Source organism: Kwoniella dendrophila, chromosome 3, assembly GCF_036810415.1.
Source record: "Kwoniella dendrophila CBS 6074 chromosome 3, complete sequence".
NCBI classification, from domain to species: domain Eukaryota; kingdom Fungi; phylum Basidiomycota; class Tremellomycetes; order Tremellales; family Cryptococcaceae; genus Kwoniella; species Kwoniella dendrophila.
The window spans coordinates 945,631-968,698 of record NC_089478.1 but is presented as its reverse complement, the minus strand read 5'-3'; the positions used below and the strand labels follow the sequence as shown (position 1 = coordinate 968,698).

The 23,068-nt window shown below is 36.4% G+C and overlaps 11 protein-coding genes across 11 annotated transcripts; 6 read left to right on the top strand and 5 right to left on the bottom strand.

The window, feature by feature from the left end:
* Positions 1-194: 194 nt before the first annotated feature.
* L201_002665 (uncharacterized protein) lies at positions 195-1,121 on the top strand (the record flags this gene model as incomplete). The annotated part of the gene is made up of 3 exons (XM_066218439.1): positions 195-269; positions 389-949; positions 1,029-1,121. 3 exons carry the CDS (start codon positions 195-197, stop codon positions 1,119-1,121), a joined length of 729 nt encoding a protein of 242 aa, XP_066074536.1.
* A 967-nt stretch (positions 1,122-2,088) lies between these two features.
* Positions 2,089-2,872, bottom strand: L201_002664 (uncharacterized protein; the record flags this gene model as incomplete). Its single annotated transcript, XM_066218438.1, has 4 exons — positions 2,089-2,233; positions 2,339-2,468; positions 2,545-2,701; positions 2,780-2,872. The coding sequence occupies 4 exons, from the start codon at positions 2,870-2,872 to the stop codon at positions 2,089-2,091; spliced, it is 525 nt and encodes a 174-aa protein (XP_066074535.1).
* A 682-nt stretch (positions 2,873-3,554) lies between these two features.
* Positions 3,555-4,895, bottom strand: L201_002663 (uncharacterized protein; the record flags this gene model as incomplete). Its single annotated transcript, XM_066218437.1, has 6 exons — positions 3,555-3,717; positions 3,799-4,003; positions 4,125-4,261; positions 4,357-4,486; positions 4,555-4,711; positions 4,785-4,895. 6 exons carry the CDS (start codon positions 4,893-4,895, stop codon positions 3,555-3,557), a joined length of 903 nt encoding a protein of 300 aa, XP_066074534.1.
* A 141-nt stretch (positions 4,896-5,036) lies between these two features.
* L201_002662 (uncharacterized protein) lies at positions 5,037-5,387 on the bottom strand (the record flags this gene model as incomplete). Its single annotated transcript, XM_066218436.1, has 1 exon — positions 5,037-5,387. One exon carries the CDS (start codon positions 5,385-5,387, stop codon positions 5,037-5,039), a length of 351 nt encoding a protein of 116 aa, XP_066074533.1.
* A 695-nt stretch (positions 5,388-6,082) lies between these two features.
* L201_002661 (GTP cyclohydrolase II) lies at positions 6,083-8,038 on the top strand (the record flags this gene model as incomplete). Its single annotated transcript, XM_066218435.1, has 3 exons — positions 6,083-6,353; positions 6,441-7,940; positions 8,010-8,038. The coding sequence occupies 3 exons, from the start codon at positions 6,083-6,085 to the stop codon at positions 8,036-8,038; spliced, it is 1,800 nt and encodes a 599-aa protein (XP_066074532.1).
* A 933-nt stretch (positions 8,039-8,971) lies between these two features.
* L201_002660 (uncharacterized protein) lies at positions 8,972-11,930 on the top strand (the record flags this gene model as incomplete). Its single annotated transcript, XM_066218434.1, has 14 exons — positions 8,972-9,525; positions 9,627-9,740; positions 9,813-9,839; positions 9,897-9,954; positions 10,044-10,100; positions 10,192-10,328; positions 10,443-10,693; positions 10,781-10,903; positions 11,026-11,129; positions 11,193-11,246; positions 11,310-11,410; positions 11,488-11,542; positions 11,639-11,764; positions 11,880-11,930. 14 exons carry the CDS (start codon positions 8,972-8,974, stop codon positions 11,928-11,930), a joined length of 1,812 nt encoding a protein of 603 aa, XP_066074531.1.
* A 325-nt stretch (positions 11,931-12,255) lies between these two features.
* Positions 12,256-13,476, bottom strand: L201_002659 (uncharacterized protein; the record flags this gene model as incomplete). Its single annotated transcript, XM_066218433.1, has 5 exons — positions 12,256-12,412; positions 12,519-12,764; positions 12,859-13,138; positions 13,232-13,264; positions 13,338-13,476. 5 exons carry the CDS (start codon positions 13,474-13,476, stop codon positions 12,256-12,258), a joined length of 855 nt encoding a protein of 284 aa, XP_066074530.1.
* Positions 13,477-14,027: 551 nt separating this feature from the next.
* On the top strand, positions 14,028-16,100 carry L201_002658 (uncharacterized protein; the record flags this gene model as incomplete). Its single annotated transcript, XM_066218432.1, has 3 exons — positions 14,028-14,951; positions 15,034-15,557; positions 15,620-16,100. The coding sequence occupies 3 exons, from the start codon at positions 14,028-14,030 to the stop codon at positions 16,098-16,100; spliced, it is 1,929 nt and encodes a 642-aa protein (XP_066074529.1).
* Positions 16,101-16,608: 508 nt separating this feature from the next.
* On the top strand, positions 16,609-17,867 carry L201_002657 (uncharacterized protein; the record flags this gene model as incomplete). Its single annotated transcript, XM_066218431.1, has 3 exons — positions 16,609-16,713; positions 17,084-17,260; positions 17,757-17,867. 3 exons carry the CDS (start codon positions 16,609-16,611, stop codon positions 17,865-17,867), a joined length of 393 nt encoding a protein of 130 aa, XP_066074528.1.
* Positions 17,868-18,083: 216 nt separating this feature from the next.
* L201_002656 (uncharacterized protein) lies at positions 18,084-21,320 on the bottom strand (the record flags this gene model as incomplete). Its single annotated transcript, XM_066218430.1, has 15 exons — positions 18,084-18,473; positions 18,543-18,723; positions 18,790-18,819; positions 18,875-19,044; positions 19,108-19,465; positions 19,535-19,723; positions 19,774-19,868; positions 19,930-20,137; positions 20,199-20,295; positions 20,355-20,478; positions 20,541-20,657; positions 20,716-20,835; positions 20,918-21,091; positions 21,151-21,228; positions 21,288-21,320. 15 exons carry the CDS (start codon positions 21,318-21,320, stop codon positions 18,084-18,086), a joined length of 2,364 nt encoding a protein of 787 aa, XP_066074527.1.
* Positions 21,321-21,932: 612 nt separating this feature from the next.
* On the top strand, positions 21,933-22,969 carry L201_002655 (uncharacterized protein; the record flags this gene model as incomplete). The annotated part of the gene is made up of 3 exons (XM_066218429.1): positions 21,933-22,069; positions 22,176-22,601; positions 22,720-22,969. The coding sequence occupies 3 exons, from the start codon at positions 21,933-21,935 to the stop codon at positions 22,967-22,969; spliced, it is 813 nt and encodes a 270-aa protein (XP_066074526.1).
* Positions 22,970-23,068: the final 99 nt, after the last annotated feature.

Here is a 23,068-nt window from a genome sequence, read left to right as displayed (position 1 = left end):
TCTTGGCCTGCTGCAAACATTACTAAGGTACTCGCATAAATACTGAAGATGATTTTTCTAATAATAACATGTTTCTTTCTTCGCACACACAACCGAGTGAACACCTAATAATCTCGCAAGACTCACAGAGCCCATAACATACTGTATAATCGAGAAATAAATAGAAGCAAACGTGATTGTCGAGTCGAGTCAAAATGAAAGCTACCTATTTAGCCACAATTCTACTCTCAACGACTTTGAGTTTAGGTGCACCAACAGGTTTAAGTGATGTAAGTTTGTCCTATTACAATACAAATTTTCCTTGGATATTCCCCTTACCGTTATCGAATCGTTTTATAATAATGTGACTATATATATACAACTTGTTGATGGTGTTCCCTATTCGCAGATTATATCATCACAAAACTCGATTTCACCTTTTGACGCCAATAAGAATTCACCAATAATCATGACTTCTTCACCAAATACCGGTATGCCAATATCACCTATAAATCAAATTGATTCTGTACTTGTTCCACCTGCATTATCATCATCTCCTGGTTCTTCATCTTCGTACTCAGCCCCTGTATATAGCTCCCCATCAAGACCAGAAGAATATCGTTCTGGTGTTTTAGTACAGCACAACCCTGCTCAAAAGCGTGGATCAGGTTTGACTGGTGATCCGCCTTTGAACAATCTAGGTTATTTGAATCAAAACAGTCCATCTACAAATGGAAGGTCAAATAAATCAAATGCCTCGAATGATATACTTGACAGTATAAATGACCGACTGAAGTCAAATAATGCAAACGATGACAATATCAGTGGTATCTCCAATACACTTTCTTCCACTGTCAATGGTGGAGGAGGAAAGAAAAGAATGGGTAAAAGAGATCTTCCAATTGAAGAAATGGGTAAAGATCATTTAGGAAGGAAAGTCGTAAGAAGAGGAAATGAATTTGAAATTCAGGTAAGTGATGATGACGATTATTCAAACGAAAAAGACAAAGATATGTGGCTTATTTGTTTGGATCAAAACTAATTTATAGGAACCTGAAGATCAAGGTAGGCAATGGGGTGGAGCAAATGAATTGAATGATGAAAATGATGAACCATTTTACCATGATTCATTAATGAATTGAAGAAAGCATCTGTGAAAAGTTGTTAAACTGAAGATAGGTATCTTTCCTTCTGGCTTATCAGTCTCAAAAACATAGATAAACTTCTTAAATGGTGAACAATTAACTTAGAATAAATGAAAAAAGTAATCTATATTTACAGTACGATTAGATAGAATAGAGAATTGGTATGAATTTAATTATAGAATAGAAAAACGAGAATCCACGAAGAAAAACAAATCCACAAAATGTAATGATATCAGTAGTTTGTTGTTGTACCATAGCCATGTCCTCATCATCAATGTAACATATAATCTCTTGCCAGTCTATATAAAATTCCACAATTGTAATGCCTTCTAACATAATCCAATGACTGCTTCTTCGGTTTTCATACAGTACCATCAGCGGTATTGTCCAGTGCCTTATGGTCCTGTTCTCTTGGTTTTTGTCCATTACCTGGAAACCATTTTGGTAGAGATACCGAGACGAGCATAACGAAGGCGATACTGTTAATTGAGAAAATTTTATTTGGATTAGCCTTCAACTACATTATATATTACGCTTTTTGCAGAATTTTATACGAAAGATTATCTCTGCATAACTACTGTAGGAAATTATACCAGATACAGTATACAATACTTACAACTCAAAAACCATTTGCCAAATCCAAAATGCTGCTCTTCCCCTCACATTTGAGTCAGGATCCGACATGAAATTCCTTACGACCCCATAGATAGAAACTATAAGGACGTTGAGGTATATTGAGCACAGAAACAAAGTACCTCGCTTGGATAATTTAAATCGATATTGCGTATATAGGGTTGAGCATATTGCTATCATCACAACAGCTGTTAATTTTAATTGAGTCAAGGTAATAAATCTGAAATCAGCTTTCTGATGATCTAAAATGTTTCCCCTCACCGATTTACAGACTTCCAATTCTGAATTTGAAGGATACTGTAGCTGATATGACCAAAATGCTGACTACTGATTACTCACCCAAAGAAAGTAAATTACCAGCTCTTCGCAGGCCAGTTACAACATGTAATTTATCAGGATGTTTTAATGCTGATGAAATCATAGAAGATCCGGCCACTGACGTGGCTATGGATGCCCAAATAGTCAAAGATAGTAACCTGATTTTGATAATGAAAAACATGATCAGTCTATAAGTTTTCCAATTAATTGAACATTACAAGTAGTTCATCCATCGGATCCTGTCAATTTAGTTTGGAACTCACCTGCCCAATTGTTTTATCCAATTTGGCTGATCTTCTTTCTTAATCTCTGACTCCAATTGGAGCTCCCAACAAGATATAACAGTCGAAATTAAGAAGAAAACACCGATCGAAACGAAGACAAATTCCGCTACTACAAGTCCCCATAATTAATATTAGCCCTGTGAATTGGTTCAAATCGATAACAGGGTAAGATATAGAAAACATACTGAATAACCCTTCACCATAATCAATTTTAGCCATAATGATCCTTATAATTAACATGATAATTCTACAAGTATGAAATATAGTCGGGTATATTAACAATTTGGTACGATGTTGAGGATTAATAATTCTCCAATAAAGGATTGGACTGCTTAACACATACTAAGAATCGAATTATAGTGATATTTATTAGTTTATACAAGTTGTTGGACTGAATATAATGATAATGACTTAACTTACAGCTACTAAATAGATTATAGCAGGTATCAAATCTTTCTCGTTAGGTAATCCACCTGCAAAATTAACTTGATCCAATTTTACAGATTTTGACATATTGTTGTGTTCGCTCTGGTCAGTGAATTATCTTTGCGAAGGTGTAATAACTAGTGAGTAAGGGGTGGCTGTATTCAATCGTAAAGAAAGAATATCAGTAAGAATGAAATTTAGATTAGCTTGTATTTATACGCTTTATATACATTAAATGAAGCAGGTCAACCGAAAGCGTTAGCTTCACCATAAAGAAGCTAAGTGTATAGCATTCTGACCAAAAATGTTGCCAAGAAGCCAATTCCCTGTAACTAGATGTATCGATTGATTTGTCAACTGTTTAAATAGTCAATCTCGGTATGGAAATCGCTTCCAATCTGACAGGTCTTTTCCATACAAACGCTTTCCCAGCTGAAGTATCCGCTAGTCATATCGCTCGAAAGCACTTCAATACAGTCTTGTAATGACGATTTTGATCCCGCTAATCTGAAAATGGCAGGGAAACCCTAATTGGTATCACAAAGAACTGTTATTGCGTCAATTCAGCTGCAATACAATTAGATTCAATGTGGTGTCAATATGCATGTGACTTAACTCAAGCTTATTGGGATAGTATTCTATGCATAGGTAATTACTCGAGTAAAGGGTATAATATTACATTTCTAAATTGTAACAGGAATATCGATTTCATCTAGCCTTATCTATATGTGTCTGTTTGCAATTACTAGTCTGTGCTTTTGTGACATGTTTACACGTATTCCTTCCGACCTTGACCGCTTGGAGAACGACCTTGAGCTGAGAGTTCTACTGTATTATTTGACTCTATACTATTGCCATTTAATTGATTTCTACCTTGCTCTCCTGGGAACCAACTTGGAATTGAGATGGCGATAATCAATACAAATGCAAAACTACAGTATCAGAGGAGATCAATACACAATTAGCTCCCTGGTTTCTCTCTCTTCAACAGGTGGCAGGTCATAAAAACTTACAATTCAGAAAGCATTTGCAAAACCCAAAATGCTACTCTTGATCTTACTGCAGCACTAGGATTACTTGAATAAGTTTGAACAACTCTATAAACTGATACCACGATGAGACAACCACATAAAGCTAAAATGTATATTGTTCCTCTCATATCAAGTTTGAAATGGAATGAAGTTAAAATAGTAGCTATAGCACAAACGACAACACATGCTATAGGTATGAGGAAAAACATGAGGTGTCGGCTTACTGCTTTTACAATCGTGTCCCGAAGAAGCTGATTGAAGCAGGATATGCTGAGGTGTATGGTGGAGAAGTGAAAGGCAAAACTTACCAAATGCGATGATTATACTTGCTTTCCTTAATCCTGTTACAGTACTCAATTGATCTGGATTGGATAAAGCACTGGAGATTAATGATGATGCAGCAACAGCTGTTATGATCGAGGTTATAACCAAAATCCTGATTAACCTAGTTGAAAGAAGGGAAATTAGTATATATGGTGTTTCAATGTGGCAAACGATCTAACAATTCAAAGTAGGTAAGATGAATCACCAACGACTTACCAGGTTAATCTGTTAACCCATCTTGGTCTTTCATCTTTTGACATTTGATATTCAATTTGACGATTGAAACATCCAACAACTGGATCGATCAAGAACAGATAACCAACTGATACTAAGACAAGTTCGGCGACTATTGATAGATAGGAACATGATTAGAAGATGTTACATAAGACAGAGTTCTTAAATAGGTATACTCACTTAATAAACCTTCACCATATTTGTTCTTAGCCATATAAGCTCTTATAGCGCACATAGCTATTCTACAAACAAGGAATATAGTTGGTCTGATTAAAATTACTGTTCGATCTGATTTTCCTAACCATCTCCAAAATAGTAATGGTGTACATATAGCGTACTGAAAAGGATGAAATGGATGAATTGGTCACCAATCTACCGCAGGAATATCTGAAGAATGAACTATTACTCACCAATACGATGAATACTATTGAAGGAGCTAAATCTGCTGAAGTTGGGAATCCTCCAGTAAAGTTGATATTGCTAATGGCAGCATAAGCTGGATCAGTAGCAGTTGCGGACATGTTGTTCTGATTTATCTTTGATGATTAGATGTTTTCCTTCGAGTTGAGATCTGGGTACTATTGCCTGTCGCTACGTGTATGTGATTATCTTTGCGTATGTGAGTGGATGAGTACATCTTATCGGTAGTCAATCTGTCAACCTTATATACCTGTCGGAAGCTCATGAACATGATTGAAGGAACCTTGATATGACTCATCTTTGTATGAACGACCGGTAGCGAAGACTGATTGATTAGCACCGCAATTTTCAAACTCATTACCTCTAATCTTATCATATCTGAGCGCTGATACCCAAATTTCAATAACATCTTGAATGATATCGGTACCACTTTCGCTATTCAATTGAAAACTAACATCTTTTTCCCTTTCTGTTTCCATTTTTAACTTGATTAGTCTATGAGCACAATTTATCCACTGTTCATCTTCATCTAGGCACTTCCTGCAAAACATTGGATTAGGTAGATCACCTCTTCGCGGATTGTCTAAAGACATCTCTCGCTACCGAGACTGGTAGCGATAAATCAAATATAATACAGTACTATAATATAATAATTTAATCAAATTACCCCTTTGAGTGAAACCGACCGTTATAAAAGTCACGTTGATGACATGTGTGAGCTGGTCAGCTTATATGAGCAACCTATGTAAAGAAATCGAACGCATCACGCAATATTTAATATATTAATTACCAGATTTATAAGAGCTTTACCTATAAAAGGTTAAGTAAGGTTTTCTCCGTTTCCAGCCCGCCGGAAATAACCGATGTATATGTCGTATATGTCGTTAAGCTTAGTCAAAATACCTGTAAGCTGACAAATGATGGTGAAATCCCGATTTACTGCTAGCAACAACATCGAATGTAGGGATATTCCATATGGTGATCGTCTGCCGAGCAACGAGCAATATTTGTTACTGTTAAAACTCATTCATTATTCAAGTCGCACATACAAATAAGTCAAAACAGATTGTTGGATAGATTTGGCACCAAACTACAAAAAAAAAGCTCATAAAATTGATCGGCAAGACATCAAGACATCGACTCCACTGATCATAGGCATAAGGGCGATAATACGGACTTGACCGGATATTCCTCATCTTTCGACGACGGTATAGATATTTTCACTTATTTTTATCAAGATACCTTGTGAATAGTTAGTTACCTTGATTGAAATTTGTTCAACTTTACTATGCCTTCAACAAGAACAATGTCACACTCTCAAGCATATTCATCACCCACTCAAGGAGATTTAGATGTTTTATCTTTCCTTACTTCCGATTCTACAAATCTAGGTCCTCTACCTTCATCGTCATCATCTCAACAACAAAGTTCTGGTCATGGTGGTCAAAGTGAAAAAAAGAAATCTTTACCTAGGAGAGATAGTCCAATGGATGCTTTGATGATCAGTGCTGTCATTGCTGGAAGTGAAAAGATTAGTAGACATCATTTCGGTCATGGAGGTGAGTTCATCGTTATAAGATCTCTGTAATATACATATAACAAGAAACTGTAAAGAGGAACTCATGCTGATAGATGCACCTTTTCAGCACGAACAGGTGCATATGCATCTTGTGATGAATCTAGACCTACATCTCCTTCCATTCAACCACCAAAACTCAATATGCGATCAACACAAGCGCCGAGGAGTGAAAGATTACGATTAGAAGCAGAGGCTAAAGCCAAAGCACAATCGCAAAATCAAGCGACTTCCTCCTCTTCAACACTTAATTCTATCCCTATACCTACAAGTAAAAGTCCACATTCGCCATTGTCCGGCTCGGTAGGGAAAGATAGACCTAAGAGGAAAATGTCCATGGATCCGACACCAATGTCTCAAACGTTACAATTAGCTTCACCTTCATCATCAAATTATTTCCATCCTAATCATTCTTCTTTATCTATAATACCTAACTCTATACCGCAAGTCGGAAGAGCAAAAGTTAGATGTATGGCAAGAACAAGAATACCTACACCGCATGGAGAATTATTCTTACATTTATATCATAATTCAGTTGATGCAAAAGAACATTTAGCTATTGTGATTGATCCTATACAACTAGATTCGAAATTGAAGAAATTGGCACCTAAAGGTAGAAGAGAGATTAGAAGTATATCATTAGATTCAAAATGGAGAGAAGGTGAAACTGAAATGGAACGTATTGTAAGAGGTGCTTATGTAGGTAGATTATTACCTGGTCAAACTGAATCAAACCCTAACACAACGGAAAATGATATCGAAATGGATTCAAATAATACTGGCACGGAACAAGAAGATCATAACGATGTGAAAGCTTTAGTAAGGATTCATTCCGAATGTTATACAGGTGAAACTATTGGTTCAATGAGATGTGATTGTGGTGAACAATTAGATGAAGCTTTACGTCAAATTGCTTTACCACAACATTTGAAATCTCAAGTCAGTCAACATTTCCATCAACATGCTCATGGTCATCATAATTTGGACAAAGTATTACCCACACCTGAACCTTCAAGATCATCTTCACCTTCATCATCAGCGGCATTACCTACGAACAATGGAAGAACAGTACCTGGTAGAGGAGTAGTGATATATTTAAGACAGGAGGGTAGAGGAATAGGATTATTAGAAAAGATTAGAGCATACAATTTACAGGATCTAGGTAATGATACAGTTACAGCAAATTTGTTATTAGGTCATGGAGCAGATGAGAGAAAATATGATGTTGCAGCTGAAATATTGAAAGATTTAGGTTTAGGTACAAACGAAGAAGGTATTAGATTATTAACTAATAATCCTGAAAAAGTTGAAGGTTTACAAAAAGAAGGTATTAAAATCATTGAAAGAGTTGGAATGACTCCAAGAGATTGGAAATGTAGTACTCAAAATGAACATATACATTCTGATAATAATCATAATCATAATCAAGATGCTAATGTTATAGATGAAGAAAAAGAATATAAAGATTGGAGAGAAAGAAGATCAGGTGTAGGCCTTATAGGTTCAGGTGCTGCTCATGGGGTGGAATTGGAAAGGTATTTAAGAACAAAAGTGGAGAGAATGGGTCATAGTGAGTTTATTTTTTCTGGAAAATTATGAAAGCTTAGGCAACCTGCTGACAAGTTGCGTCTCTTTCTAGTGATTGATATACCAGAAAATATTCAATAATGATCTGGATTATCATGTTAGGATTATCAGGATCGTTGAATACGGGAGGACGGACCGGAATGCCAGGAAGAATCGTGATTTAGTTTTTGTCGTTGTACTAGTAAAAATACCAAATACATATCGAAATATGAAATAGCATATATCTCTTACATCACTGCTCTTTCTGCTTCGATTAATTGCCTTGGTTGGTTTTCTGGCTTCCATGAAACAGGATGACTTATCCCATTCATGTCTCCACTATTCAATGTGCGAATGGATTATCAATTTCAGCTCGGAAACTCTCGCACTTTACATTCCTATTTTAAGGCTAAAAGACCATATGTTTACTAGATTGCACATGAAAGAGCAATCGAGATCACTTAATCTACCCCACTCTAAGTCAAAGATCTAGTCAATCGCTGCACCAAATCATTAACATCTAAGGTTAAACATCTGATGAATTATTCGGCTATCTTTCGCATCAAATTGAGTGTTCATTACTGGTTGTACATATTGCCTTCGGAATGAATCGGAAGTGAATGATGATTAATGTTGATGGTATATACAGTAGATGCTTTTGATGGTGCCTAGATCAAGTGAATAACCGCGGCCGGTTTCTACGGTTTAATTCTGTAAATACTCATAACTTTGGATATTTCGATAGATTAGATCACATTGAAGATCATCCTTGTGACCATTAAAAACATATACTAGATTTCATTATTTGTCATGATAATCATTATCCCATATCGACTCGACTATGCTTAGTATCTATAGTCAACAGTATCATCACCAATTGTTTATATAGTCTTCACCTGCAGCTGGCAATTTTCTGTCCGAGTTTCAATTTGGAATATATTTGAGCGATATTCGTCATCACTATAATAACAATACACTTGGAAAGAGTGACGCGACTGATTCATCCAGCAAATTGGTTGTATAGTCAAACTAAGAATGAAAGATGGAATTGACCTTGAATTAGGTCATGTTGTTGTTGATAAGGATAACTCGTATGATAATGGAAACGCAGCACATAGTACATTCGATCAAGGCGTGAATACAGATAGAATCAATATCGAGCCAGAAAGACCCGTTGAAGATGTAACAGCTCAACCACCATCATCTCCTTCTTCATCAAGCTCATTTGATCCACGTCAACCATCTCTACAGCAGAAAAACAACAATGCCAAATCCTTTCCTTCAAGGAAGAGATCAAACACGAGAATCGATAAAAATCAACAATCAAATCCGTTAAAAACTACCTTAACTTCCATGTCGACAGTTGAAGCAAGAAGAATATCAGAAGAATACGAAACTTCTTCAAGTAATCCTAGAAATTGGAACAAAAGGCGTAAAATGGGAATAACCACAACATTATTATTGACTGGGTTTATATCAACATCTGGAAGTTCAATAGGTATACCTGGTATACATCTTGTCAGAGATGAATTCAATGTTGGATTTAAAGTCGGTGTTTTGATTCCTGGTGCTTATGTTTTAGGTTTAGGGTAAGCGATTGAAAAACTCATCTTCTAATCCAATTCCGATTTGTCAGGTATTGTAATGATTAATGCTTAATGTCTGATACTTGAACTTATATTGGATACAGAACTGGACCCTTCATATTTGCCCCCATATCCGAATTATACGGTAGACAGATAGCTTATTTATCTTCTCAAGTCATATATTGTGTTTTCTTTTTAGGTACCGGATTCTCAAATAAGTGAGCATAATATAAACATATGAAGACATGTTACATTAATGAAGCTAACGAGAGTATTCTCCCCCATGACAGTATGGTGACCCTAATCGTTTTGCGTTTGTAAGTGATTATTCTAAAGTTCCATTCGCATACTGACGGTATTTTCATTGTATATAGCTTCTGTGGGGTGTTTGGTTCTGTACCTCCTTCTTTAGGCGTAGCAACCTGCGCAGATGTAAGTGTGGACTATTTATTGAATATATATATATATATATATCTCCTCAACGAGTCATGGACTGATTGTGACATGCAATACCACAATAGCTGTATGAACCTTCACAAAGAGGTAAACCCATCTCGATATACGCTTTAGGACCCTTGGTACGCTTCCCTTTCATGTTGACCTTGGATTTGTTTTGGCATTATCATCTGTAAATATTGTCTCACCGCTTACCTTCTTTATCGGTCATAGGCTGGACCTATTTTAGGCAATATGATAGGAATATGGCTATTGGGTCTAGGCTGGAGATGGGCATACTATTTCATGACTATTCTGTGTACTCTCAATACTGTTTTGCTATTTGCGGTAATGAAGGAAACATATGCTCCGTAAGTCAAAGCATCGATCCATTCTCCATAAAATATCTTTTTGCCTTCTATCCTCATGCCCTCCACCTATAAAGCTAATGAAACGTATGTCTCTTTGGGGAAAAAATCGTTAAGAGTTATAAAGAAGATATTGGTTTATCAATCTATACACAATTCGCCTGAATCAACTATTGGCACAATATCGGAATCGAAGCCCTCTTTACTGAATCCTCGTAGATGGATACCCGATTTATCTTGGATGCCGGCAATGGTTACTAGATCTGAAATGTTAGCTGTTTACGGTAGAGCGTTCTCAAGACCACCTAGATTATTATTCACAAATCCTGTTGCGTTTGCCTTTTCCATGTATTATGCTTATTTGTACGGTAAGTCATCTGGTCTCGACTTTTTACCGTCGTCTGCCAAAAAGGGGTTTCTTCCTTTTCCGAACTGATCAATGTATATGCCTCTAGGCTTGATCTATCTATTCTTAACTACTATACCACTATTATTTGGTAAACCACCTTTCTCGCAATCTGATTTATTTTCTTACGAATGGCCTAGAGGAACTTTACCACTTTCATATCTGGGTCTAGGTGAGTTGAATGTCTTTACAGTCTAATCATTCAGCGTCTCGCTCTATTCAACGCTGTTCTTATATGTGTTTTGCCTCAAGCATTAAGCTGATCGTGTTTCTTGTCATCATGTCATGCTTTAGGTTTGGGATTCTGTTCAGCTGCTGTAGTAGCTGCGAATTGTCAAGATAGGATATATAAATACCTATCAAAAAGAAACGGTGATAAAGGTCAACCTGAATACCGAGTAAGTGTTACATTTCTTCTCTTGGGAAACGGTCTATAAAGCTCATTGTCGATCGTCTTCTAGCTTGTCTTGACTGCCCGTGGGATGATTCTCATGCCTATTGGATTGTTCATATATGTACGTACTCTACTAGCTCTTCCTAAGCATTAACAGAACAAATACTAAATTATCGTCAAATAGGGCTGGACAGCAAATTCACAAACGCATTGGATAGCGCCTATAATAGGACAATGGATTATCGGTATAGGTCTTGTGTTACCGTTCAATACTATACAGAATTTGTGAGTTGCCATTCCATAGGCCTAAACATCTGAACTCTGAAGCAAGACAAACTGATACTATGTTTCATATTCATCAGCTTGGTCGATGCTTTTCATCCTTATTCAGCAGCCGCAATTGCAGGAGCTACAGCTGTAAGTTGTATTCACTTCTCAAGCCATAACTTTTGTTCACGTCATTTGTAATTTCAACATGTAAGAATACTGATACAAAGATTTCTCGGATTTAAGGCTCGGTCGATTGTAGCTTGTATATTACCTTTATTCGCTACTGAGATGTTTGTAAAATTAGATTGGGGTTGGGGTAATACATTATTAGCTTGTGTCGCGATTTTAGGTATACCATGTCCATTTATCGTGAGTTTCTACTTTTGCATCACACGGAATTCTATCAGGCAAACATATATGAGTTCACTCAATCCCTGAGTTAACATATACTGATGAACACTTATATCTCTCACTTCCGCTACAGATGTTTGCATTTGGGAAACAACTTAGAGAAAAATATGCTTTTCAAGGATAATAACCATCTATAATTTATGTTCAGATTTTTGGAACTAATCATGCTCTTGGACGAAAGGATAAAATATGTTGGTATGTATGTATCGTATAACGACTTTGTATCTGTAATAGTAGTCTCGATAGAATGATAGGTGGTTGACCGATGTCAGGCTTGATTGGTGCGATATATCTATATACATATTTGATTTACATTCCACATCTGCTTTTCTGTTCCATGAATTATGTACAATGTTGTTCAATAAAAATCTACAGCAAGTATATCGTCCAGCTTAAAGAAATTGTGTTCTTGAAGCGCTGTTTCGATACATTAATCAAACGATAGTCGTTCAAGGTTGGTCAACTGGATTCCAAGTACAAGCACCTTTTGCACCTTCATCTAAACCATCTAAAGATTTCATATCTTCTGAAGATAATTCGAAATCATATACATCTGCATTAGTTTTAATTCTTGATGGTGTAGTTGATTTAGGTAATGGTATGTACCTATTTAACAACAAATGAAATGGGAATGTTGGGATAAATATCAGTCAAATTATTCTTTTGCCCTACGACTGTACTGTACTTTTAATGGAATGATAATTGAACTTACCCTTTTTGTAAACTCCATCTAATTAAAATCTGTGGTATTTCCTTATTATATTTTTTAGCTAATTCAATTAAAACAGGATTTTTATATCTATTTTCATCTGCTCTAATTAAAGGTGAATATGCTTGAATAGCAATATCATTTTCTTTACAATAATTTACAATTTCTTTTTGTTGACAAAATGGATGTAATTCAATTTGATTTATAACTGGTTTAGGTGATGGTAATGATTTTAAATGAGGTACACCGCTATAAAAGTATACGAATAATCAGATTCAATATATATATATATATATATGATTATACAGTGTACAATTGATGAAAGGTTTTACTCAAGACTTACAAATTACTAACACCAATATCTTTTATCCAACCTTCTTTTTGAGCTTGAACTAAAGCTTCCCAATTATTCTTTCGACCTTGTTCACCACCAAATGGTGCATGAATTAACATTAAATCAATATAGGGATTCTCATCACCTGTTCTATCGATCTTCTTTAATGATTTTTTCAATATATCATAAACTGATTCAGTTGAATGTACTGTATGTGAAGGCATATATTTTGTTGTCAAGAAGATTTCCGATCGTGGTAATCCCGATTGGACCACTGCTCTTCCAACAACTGTTTTCAAAAGTTATTTTTGTCAGCCTTCAATTGTAGAGAATTCTCGATTCTCGTGATCCTTGTTTTGCAGGTCAAAAGACACCAACTTACTATCCTCATTATGGTAAGCTTGAGCACTATCGACTGTATACTGAATCATCAGCTATTGATCTATGGTCATTGATCAGAGAGAAGATATAAAATCCAGCTGACTAACCATGTCTATAGCCAACTTTTATAGATTCTTTCACACCATCTTCACATTCTTTTGATCTAGCTTGATATACACCATAACCTAATTGAGGAATCGATCTTCCAGTTGCTAATTTGATACTTGTTTCTATTGAAAGTGACATTTTCATGAGCTTGATTTATTTGCTTAATTTCTATTTTATGCAAGGCAGCGGTTAAACACTCTTTCTATTATTTTGAGATAGGTGTGAGTTTGTTCTCCTTATATATATATTTTTCTGTAGTTCGGTGATGTTCAAAAATACCTCAACCTCGGTGAGATCGCCTCTACCATTGATATTGCATAAGATATCGCTTTCATCATCGTCACGACTCATCATATTGCGGAGAAGCACAAAAGTGGAGGTGGGTTATTTATCAGCATTTTATCATTTTATTATCAGCTTATCAGTTCCGGATTATGCGGACAGACAGTATAGATGGGATAAATTACGATAAACTACTGAAGAATATAATACGTTAACGTATATTTCCTATTGCCTCGTGTGAATTTGATTCCGTCTTTGGTTCCTTTTGCCACCTTGAAGCTTGAATTACAGGTTACTACTATACTGCCTTTTGCCTGATGAGAGACGTCCATTTAAATCATTAACTATACATAACATTTCTTCCCCTTGCTCGAAGCTTGAAATATCCCAAGGAAGATTCAGTCAAGATGTCTGGCCGTAGACCTGCTGATGCTTATGCATCAGGTCAACCTGATCCCAAACGGGCCAAAGTGGATTCACCTTCTTCAAGCTCGAATTTACCTAAACCAGCGGCACCAGGAGCACCTTTAGATATGGCAGCTATTAGAGCACAAATAGCAGCTAGAAAAGCACAAATTGAAGCTGCTGCAGCTGTCAGAAGTTCACCTATACCTGGAGCTGGAGCTGGAACTGGATCTGGAACTTCTTCACCTGCACCTGTATCTGCACCTGGACCAGCAGCGTTACCGCCTAAACCAGCTATGGATGCGACAATAGCAGATAAATTAGCTGCAGCAAAAGCAAGAATTGAAGCTTTAAATGCTAGGGCAGCAAATCCATATTTATCTGGATCAGGTTCAATGCCTAAACCCTCCGTTCAATCTCAAACTCCCTCATCCTCCAACACAGCAACAGGTTCTTCATCAAATCAACCTGGAGTTAGTAGTATAGCGTTACATCCTTTATTAATGTCACAGCAGCAACAACAACAACAGCAGCAAGAAGTTGAAAAAAATGAAAAGAAAGCTATGAGAGACAGATATAAAACTATGGCACCCAAATTTACATCTGTAAGAGCAAACGCAGCTGTGACAGATTCATCCTCAAGGGGTTCACCTGCAGCTTCAGCACCAGTGTTAAACCCTTATGCTACATCGACATCGACAGCACCTCAAGGTGGTTCAGGCTCAGGTACACCTATACCAGAAGAAGAGAAAGCAGTGATTAGAAGAAGTAAGAAACTTCAATTTTCAAGAGCAGGTAAATATGTGGCGCAAGGTGATGCGTTGAGAAATGAACAAAAGATGGAAGCTTTAAGACAAAGAATCGCAGAAGCAAGTAGAAAAGCTGGTTTGGATAGTGAATTCGATACCTTGGAAAGGTCTTTGAAGGTGAGTTCGGTATGATATAGTTCTGAATGGAGTTGATTACAAGGGAGTCTTTGACTAATGTATCATCTTCTTTCCTTTATAGCGTCAACCACCTCCTGAAGTAGAATGGTGGGATAAAGCGATATTACCTGAAGGAAAAGGATATGAGGAATTAGAAAGTTCATTAGAATTCATAACTAGTCATACAGATTCATTAATTACACATTTAATTCAACATCCTATACCAATATTAGGTGTTGATGAAAAGAAAGCTGCATTATTAAATGAAGAAAGAGGATTAATGTTAACTAAAAAAGAACAAAAAAAAATGAGAAGACAAAGAAGACAAGCTGAATTAGAAGATAAAAGAGATAGACAAAAAATGGGTTTATTACCTTTAGATCAACCAAAAGTTAGATTAGCAAATTTAATGAAAGTTTTAACTTCTGATGCTGTACAAGATCCAACAAAAGTTGAAGCTAAAGTTAGAAAAGAAGTTGCACAAAGAGCTTTTAATCATGAAAAAGATAATCAAGATAGAAAATTAACTCAAGAACAAAGAAAAGAAAAAGAATATAATCAATTAGTAGCAAGAGAAAAGAAAGGTATATACGGTGCTGTATTCAAGTGAGTAAATTGTTTTTGATTATGAACTTTTACTGATATACAAATAACACTTCAACTTATAGAATCAAATACCTCACAAATGGTAGACATAGATTTAAAATACGTGAAACTGCAAAATCAGATTTATTATCTGGAGTTTGTATATTTCATCCAAAATTCGCTTTGGTTTTAGTTGAAGGTGTAGATAAATCAATTAAACATTATAAAAAACTATTATTAAATAGAATTGATTGGACAGAAGAAGCTAGACCTTTAGGTAATAACAATGATAATGATAACAATAATGATGATGACGATGATGATGAAAATAATGATGATGGTAATACAAAAACAAATGGTGGAGAACAAGAACAAGATGGACCAGAAAGTTTAGAAGATAATAAATGTGAATTAATTTGGGAAGGTGAAGTACCAGAAAGAACATTTAGATTATTTAGAGCAAGACATGCTGAATCAGATTTAAAAGCAAAAGAATGGTTAACACCTAAATGGGAAGGTATGTGGGATTTAGCTAAAAGATGGGTATGGCAGGGGGAAGAGTAAACTTTCCAGGTTTACTATATTATTCATCACTTAAAAAGCAATACATCGGTCTATATAGTCATTTTGTAACCCACATTATCACATGCATTTTTGTATAATATCAAATGGGATTAATTATTGCGGCAATGTTCCTGTCTCACATTCTATGCACAGCTACTACCGTCTTTTGTGCACTGAGAAGCATATTACAACGGGTAAGTAGCTCATCCAGAGGACAAATGATACAGTATATCGTTGGTGTACGGTGCCACTTGATCTATGGTGGTAATCACCTTGAAGCCTATTCGTCAATCCTTAAGATCGTCTAAATGCAATTTGATTCCGTTCCTTCACCTTCAAACTCTGTCGGACTAAGCATCATTTCCACTTTGTACAACATTATATTTAGTTTATAGATGCATTTAGATAGCATAGCGTTCTGATTAACAACATTACAAGCTAATCGAATATATAGATCTACAGAACAGTATTGGGCAAAAAAAAAAACAGGAGTAAAATAATCTACAAAATGACAACTATACCATCAAGATTAGCTAAATTAACAACAAGCGTTTCATCATGGGAAGAAGCTAGAAAAGCTTCTTTATCAGCTTATAGAGCTTGGTATCGATCTGTGAGTGAAAAGAACGAGACTATGTCCAAAGCGATACAATTTGTTATGGGGAAGAAAGTAGTGCATGTGGGATCAGCAGGAATATATGATATAGTCACAAATCAAAGGTTTTCCAGTGGAATGTGGTCATGTGGAAAAGGAAAGGTTTTTACTATCAACCGCTAGAAATGGATCCTGCAATAAGTTAACAGAAATCACTTATAATAAATATGGAGGATGATGGAGGTTTTCAATTAAACAGAGGACAGAGAGCTTTATATAAGATGGGAAAAGTAAATGATTCACGATATAACTATTTATGTTTGAATTAGAACTAAAAATATAGAATATACCTGCTAATTATTCATTTCAAACCCCTTCCTGAATATAGGCTCCAGATATCGTTCAACTTTATACATTAAATGTATCACCTTCATTAGTTAGATTAAAATTTAGACAAGATTTTGAAAGGAATAGAGATACAATAACTGATTTACAAGTTATGAATATAATGTTATTAAAAAATCAACAAGAATATCAAGAAACTATGAATGCTTGGAAACAAGAGGTGAGTTTTTTGAGTTTCTTTTCCCTCCTAAATCAGGATTGCCTTTTTCCCCAAATAGAGTAGAAATTGTGTGAAAAAAGAAAGAAAGAAAGAAAGAAAGAGAATTGTTAAAAGAAAGTGTAAATCGAAATAGAATTGGGGAGTTTCAATTAGGTGGTGAGGGTGATAGAGATCAGAATAAACTCTTGAAAAGGGAGGAATATCCATCTCAATCAATAAAGATGGTCTGAATAAATGATGTAGATATCGTTACGTTGAAAACGTTCCAAGTAAACGGTAATAGTGCTAAAATGTGAAGGAGAGGGATTGAAGAGTAGATTAGAATCATCTCATAAGAAAGGATTGGTCATATCCAGGACTTTAACTTACACATTAGACTACGTTCCTCTTTGACTAATTCACCCAAGACCAACGTCTTCGTTATAAATGATGTCTTTTTGCAACTTATATGAAAAGGCCTAATTGCTGATCTCCTCGTTCCTACATAACACAACAGCCTCATGTAATGCAATGGTTCAAACGATACGATGATCCAGCACCACCTAAAACTTTCCTCGAGAAATTCTACGCAAGTAGAGATGATCCAAACCAAGTATCTTCTTTCTAAATTCGTCTTCAAAGTAGAGGAACGATTAGATGTGGTTTTATATCAGTCTAAATATTCACATCAATAGATTGGATAATTACAATGGGAGGAATATGCATTATATACCCAATTTGCCATGGTACATACAACATAATTAAACCAAACAAACCAGAATATCACTTATCTCAAAATTACACTACTTCTAGGTATTCCATCCGATTACCCTAACAGCGGCTCTCAGAAATCGTTATCGGGTATATCTAAATTAGCCAAATCAGCATCATCTAAATCATTCTCATAATCATCCATAATGAAATCTGCATCCATATCAATATCTTCTTCTTGTCCACCATTACGCATATTTTGGTTTTTGGTGCCCATAGCTTGTTTCAATTCTAATTCAGCTTTTTCTGCATCTTCTTTATCTTGTAATTGTCTTCTTTCAATATCTTCCAAAGTCCATAAACTAATTCCAGTTTGCGTATGATCAAAAGGTTGCGAAATTTGTCTAATGAATTTTTTAGCTAATGCTATCGACACATCTGTGGATAAGTTTGAATGGGCTTCTGTGATATATGCATTAATCCATTTAGGTAATTTTGCTCTTTTGTCTTGTCTTGCGAAACGCTAAATACAGATAAGTTAGTTAGCTTACCGGTGCGTTCAGTATTTGTGGTCGTTTGGATGAAGACTGACCTTGTCAGCAAACACCATTAATCCCCAATCTGTTTTACCTCTCAATACTCTTCCAACACATTGAGCAGCATGTCTCATAGCATCGAAAGTGAGATAATCGTTTTCTCTGATTCTGTGATTATCTCTCAAGAATTCTAATCTCGCTTTGAGAATACGCGATTCAGTATACTGATACGGTATACTGTGTGTGTAACGCCCAAGTCAGCTTGTATCCGTGGGACAATCCTTAAGAAAGCAGCTGACTTACCCAAACATGATGACCGCTCGTCCATAGTTACTATGAAAAATCATCAGCTAGATATCGATTTTGATAAGCATGATTAATGGCTTACTGATCGAAATCGATACCCTCTGACACTTTTCCTCTTGCTACAGAAAGCATAACTGCACCTCTACCGTTATTGCACGCTTCCCTGTAATTCCTCAAAGCGATTGATGTTTCCATAGCATCTGGCGTTTCTACGAATAGCAATTTATGTTTCCACACTTCACTTAAAATACCCTATCATATAAACAGTATAATCAGCAGATATTTAGCTGCAAGACAAGTTTATCTTTGACTTACCATATCATACCAGGCTGAAACGATACTTTCCATATATAGATAACTTGGGAAGAAGGCAACCACACCATCTGGTACAGTTTTAGCCATATCTATAAGGATACTACCGAAATTTCTAACTACCGCAGGATCGTTTCTAACTTCGAATCTTGAAGATATAGGTACTTGGTCTGATCCTCTCGTTATTACCATAGGCAAGAACGCATTTCTAGTCAAAGTCATTGGGTACGATTGCTCAGTTACTGGTCGGAATTGTAGGATTTTAGGATACATGTCTAAAGGTGAAATGGTACCAGATGTAATGACTACAGATGAAAATCGCTCAAAGACGGGTGCTATCGCCAAGGATGGATCAAGACAGCTACAATTGTGAGGTGTATCAGCTAGACCCTCGAGTTCACACATTAGTCGCAACACACAGATAACTTACGTGAAATGAAATACTGGATTTGGCACAGTTGCATGATCCGTCTCATATGGTTCCAATATAAGCAGGAAACCTTTCTCGTATGTTGCCACCAGGGTACCAAAAGAAGCTATCTTCTGCAAAGAGTAATGCTCGTCTATATTGGTCAGTTCCAAAGTCCGTACAAGAGATGTCAGACGTTCGGCAGCGAATCTGCACGAAATATCAGCTGGATTTTCAGGTATGGCGATAACGCAGCTCACTTTAACGGCCGCTTCTCAATATAGGTGATCTCCTTTAAATGAGCTAAGAAACTCTGCGGCGTTTCTGCCACGACATGTAATACCCTCATTCTCGTCTGATCAGAAGACTCCAGTTCAGCTTCACTTTGCTTGGATTGCTGATATATTTTGACTGACCTTCAAATACTCAATGAACCTCTTCAAGAACGCAATGAAATGTTCTGCTTTCCGTATATTTCCAGGAACAGCTTCATCCAGCATATCTTTGGACAATACAGGACTAACCATCATATCTTCATCTTCTCGATGTTCATTTGCTTCTTGTAGACCTTCCACTAACTTCTTATATTCATCTTCCAACTTCTGCGAATCGGTTTCCTTGATCCTGGAAACAGGATTCCTAGTTCAGCTGAAAGTTCTTATTCCCAAAACTCAGCTGAACTTACTCTGCAATTTTATCACTGATTTTGTTAACACTCCTAGCTGCCGAATCCAACATCGGTCTAGTCAGGTCAATTGACAGCGACTCGATACAAACGTTATCTACAGAGTGCAAATCAGTTGTGGAGCTTCCATCAAACGAACGGATATCAATGGCTTACCTATGTTGTGCGCTTCATCGAATACAACTATACTTTCTTTACTCATTTCCGCTGATACCTGCTCTGCTACTTTCGGATCTAGTAAATAATGGAAAGAGTAGATAACCACGTCTAAGAATGGCAACTAGGTAAAATGGTCAATTGACTTGTTCCTATCTGAAGAAGAGAGTCAGATGAGCAACTAACCATTCTACGTATAGTAAAATAAGGACAAACACCCTTTTCTTTACCATATTTCTTCACATCATCAATTGTATATATGCCTGGCGGTATCAAGTTACCGGTCTCGTAATTATTTAATTCCTATCGCAAACCGATTGAGCACAAATCTCACTTAAGTAAGACATGTTGTTTTACTCACTTCATGATAACTACACAGAGGTACACTTCCAGGATTTGCTCTACCTTTTTCACAGGCAAAAGCAGAAGTCAAATCTCTACATCTGGAATCTACTATTTTACCTTTCTTCTCTTTACTAACCTGGGACACCAAAGATCAGGTCAGTTTATAGCTCTCAGGTCAGACGTAATGATACTAAATCAGAAGGAGATTTTTAACTGACTTCAGGATGTAAACATAAATTTCTTCTACTCGTTAATCCTAAACCTCTAAATTCTCCATCATTCGCACCCATCTCAGCTCTATATTCCATTAATCTCTTCAATTCCGCTAAAGCTTTCTCAATTTCCGGTACCGTACGCGAACAGTATATAAGTTTTCGTTTAGTAGGGTAGAACTATAAATTCCCTCGAGTTAGCAACAACGATTTTAGCTCGATAAAGAGTATCGCCTTACCTGCATATACGATACAATCAATGATAGAAGAGATACTGTCTTTCCTGTACCCGAAGGCATTTCCAGTACACAGTGACCCTGTACATTACAGCCTCAAGTCAGCTAGCGGCTTCCAAGGACAACTTAGGCTAGCTTACACCAGCATCTAGCGTCGTCTTCAAATCAGCCATATAAGAGTATTGCTCTACGATTTTGTACAAAACCGTAAGCTTCAGTCTATCGCACCGAAGAGGATACATGAATAATGCATACCTGGATACAGCCTGGAATGTCAACAAGTCAGCTAGCGAGCCCTTCAAGCCGTGGACAGATGGAACTTACCTATCGTAAGGGAACAGAACGGGCAAGTCGCCCAACATGAACTTCATCTTGGGTGATGAATCTCCTCTTACTGATTTTTTTCTCTATTAATTTGATGTTGACACTGAGATATCGATACGGTTTTTGGAAGTTAGCAGTAGAAAAAGAGAAGGATGCAGTCCACCTTGCACAGAAAGAGCTATAAGCTAAGTTGGAATAGACAAAGTAGTGAAGGAGCAGAAAGTTATGCTAAATTAGGTGGCCATATTATTTAACGTCATTTGTGATCGGAAGCTAAAGCTTACATCAACCGTCGGTCATCGCCGCAACCAATAAACAAATGGTTAAAGCTGAAAACCTCCACTATTCATGTCCAGCAGCGTTAAAAGATGGATGTATCTTTCTATTTCAGAGCTAATGTGTCAATTGAGAAATGAACAGATCAGTCACAATTGTTGATCTTGAAGCCTGAAAGGAGAATTATGGCTATGGAGCTATCACAACAGACTGACAGTAACACAGCTAAGCTAGTGAATCGTCTGACGCCAAGGCAAGAAGAGAAACTACGGACGTATTTGGATGAAAAATTATCTGGATTGGAAAGGGATGAGCGGACACAGTAAGTACAAACATAGTCCTTGAGCTTTGATTGAAACCCTCTCCCTCATATATCTATCTATGTATATTTACATGGAAACATCATGCTGATGTTCTAAGTATGATAGCAAGCTGGGACCTCTTCCTGAACTACTAGCAAGACTCTCTCCACTCCTTCAAATAATCTTACAAATTCCACCTTTTAAACCATTCTCATCCTTACGTATATCTTACTTATTGACTTTAACTTCAGTCATACCTATCTATATGACATCTTTACCTTTGTTGAGTGCAGGTCATAGAACAAATAATAACGTTCAGAAAGAAGCTGTAAGAGTGATTGAGAGTGTTTTGAAAATATTGAAAGAAGTCGAAAGTGGTTGGTTGGCTGTTCTAGATGGTGAAGGTTGGATACCGCCTAGAATAGATCATAGAGATCGTACCAGTGATAATAGCTCGACAAAAGAGGATACAAGTGATTGTCTAGATGGTCTGATAATTGGTGGGAAAAGTCTTAAGGTTGAATTCGGTGATCAAGTTGACGTTACTGAAAAGTAAGTTCATTCTTCTTCCATAATCCATGTAACATAACATTATACAATCTGGTCGAACGATTTACTAAAGCTGAAAGTTAATATCCGATTCTAACATTTGATCTATTCACTTGTATAGGATCCGGTTAAAATCAATCATACTATCATCTAAATCAAGATTATTAGCATGGTCAAGAACATATGGTAATTTCGATGATGTTGGATCATCTCTACCTGGTAGTAGTGTACCTATCACACATGAATCAAAACCACATGAGGATTCATACCAGCGAGGGAAAAGATCAACATCGAAAGAAGCAGGATGGGAAGAAGAAGTGTTAACCATGTGGAATAAACTGCTAGATCATTTAGCTCAAGATTTGATATAGTATATCGGTTTAAGACATAGATTTTTTTTGTTTTTTCTTGTTGTCCTGGTCGGTGCATACGTGCCAAGATGTATATTGATATGATATTTATCTAATCTA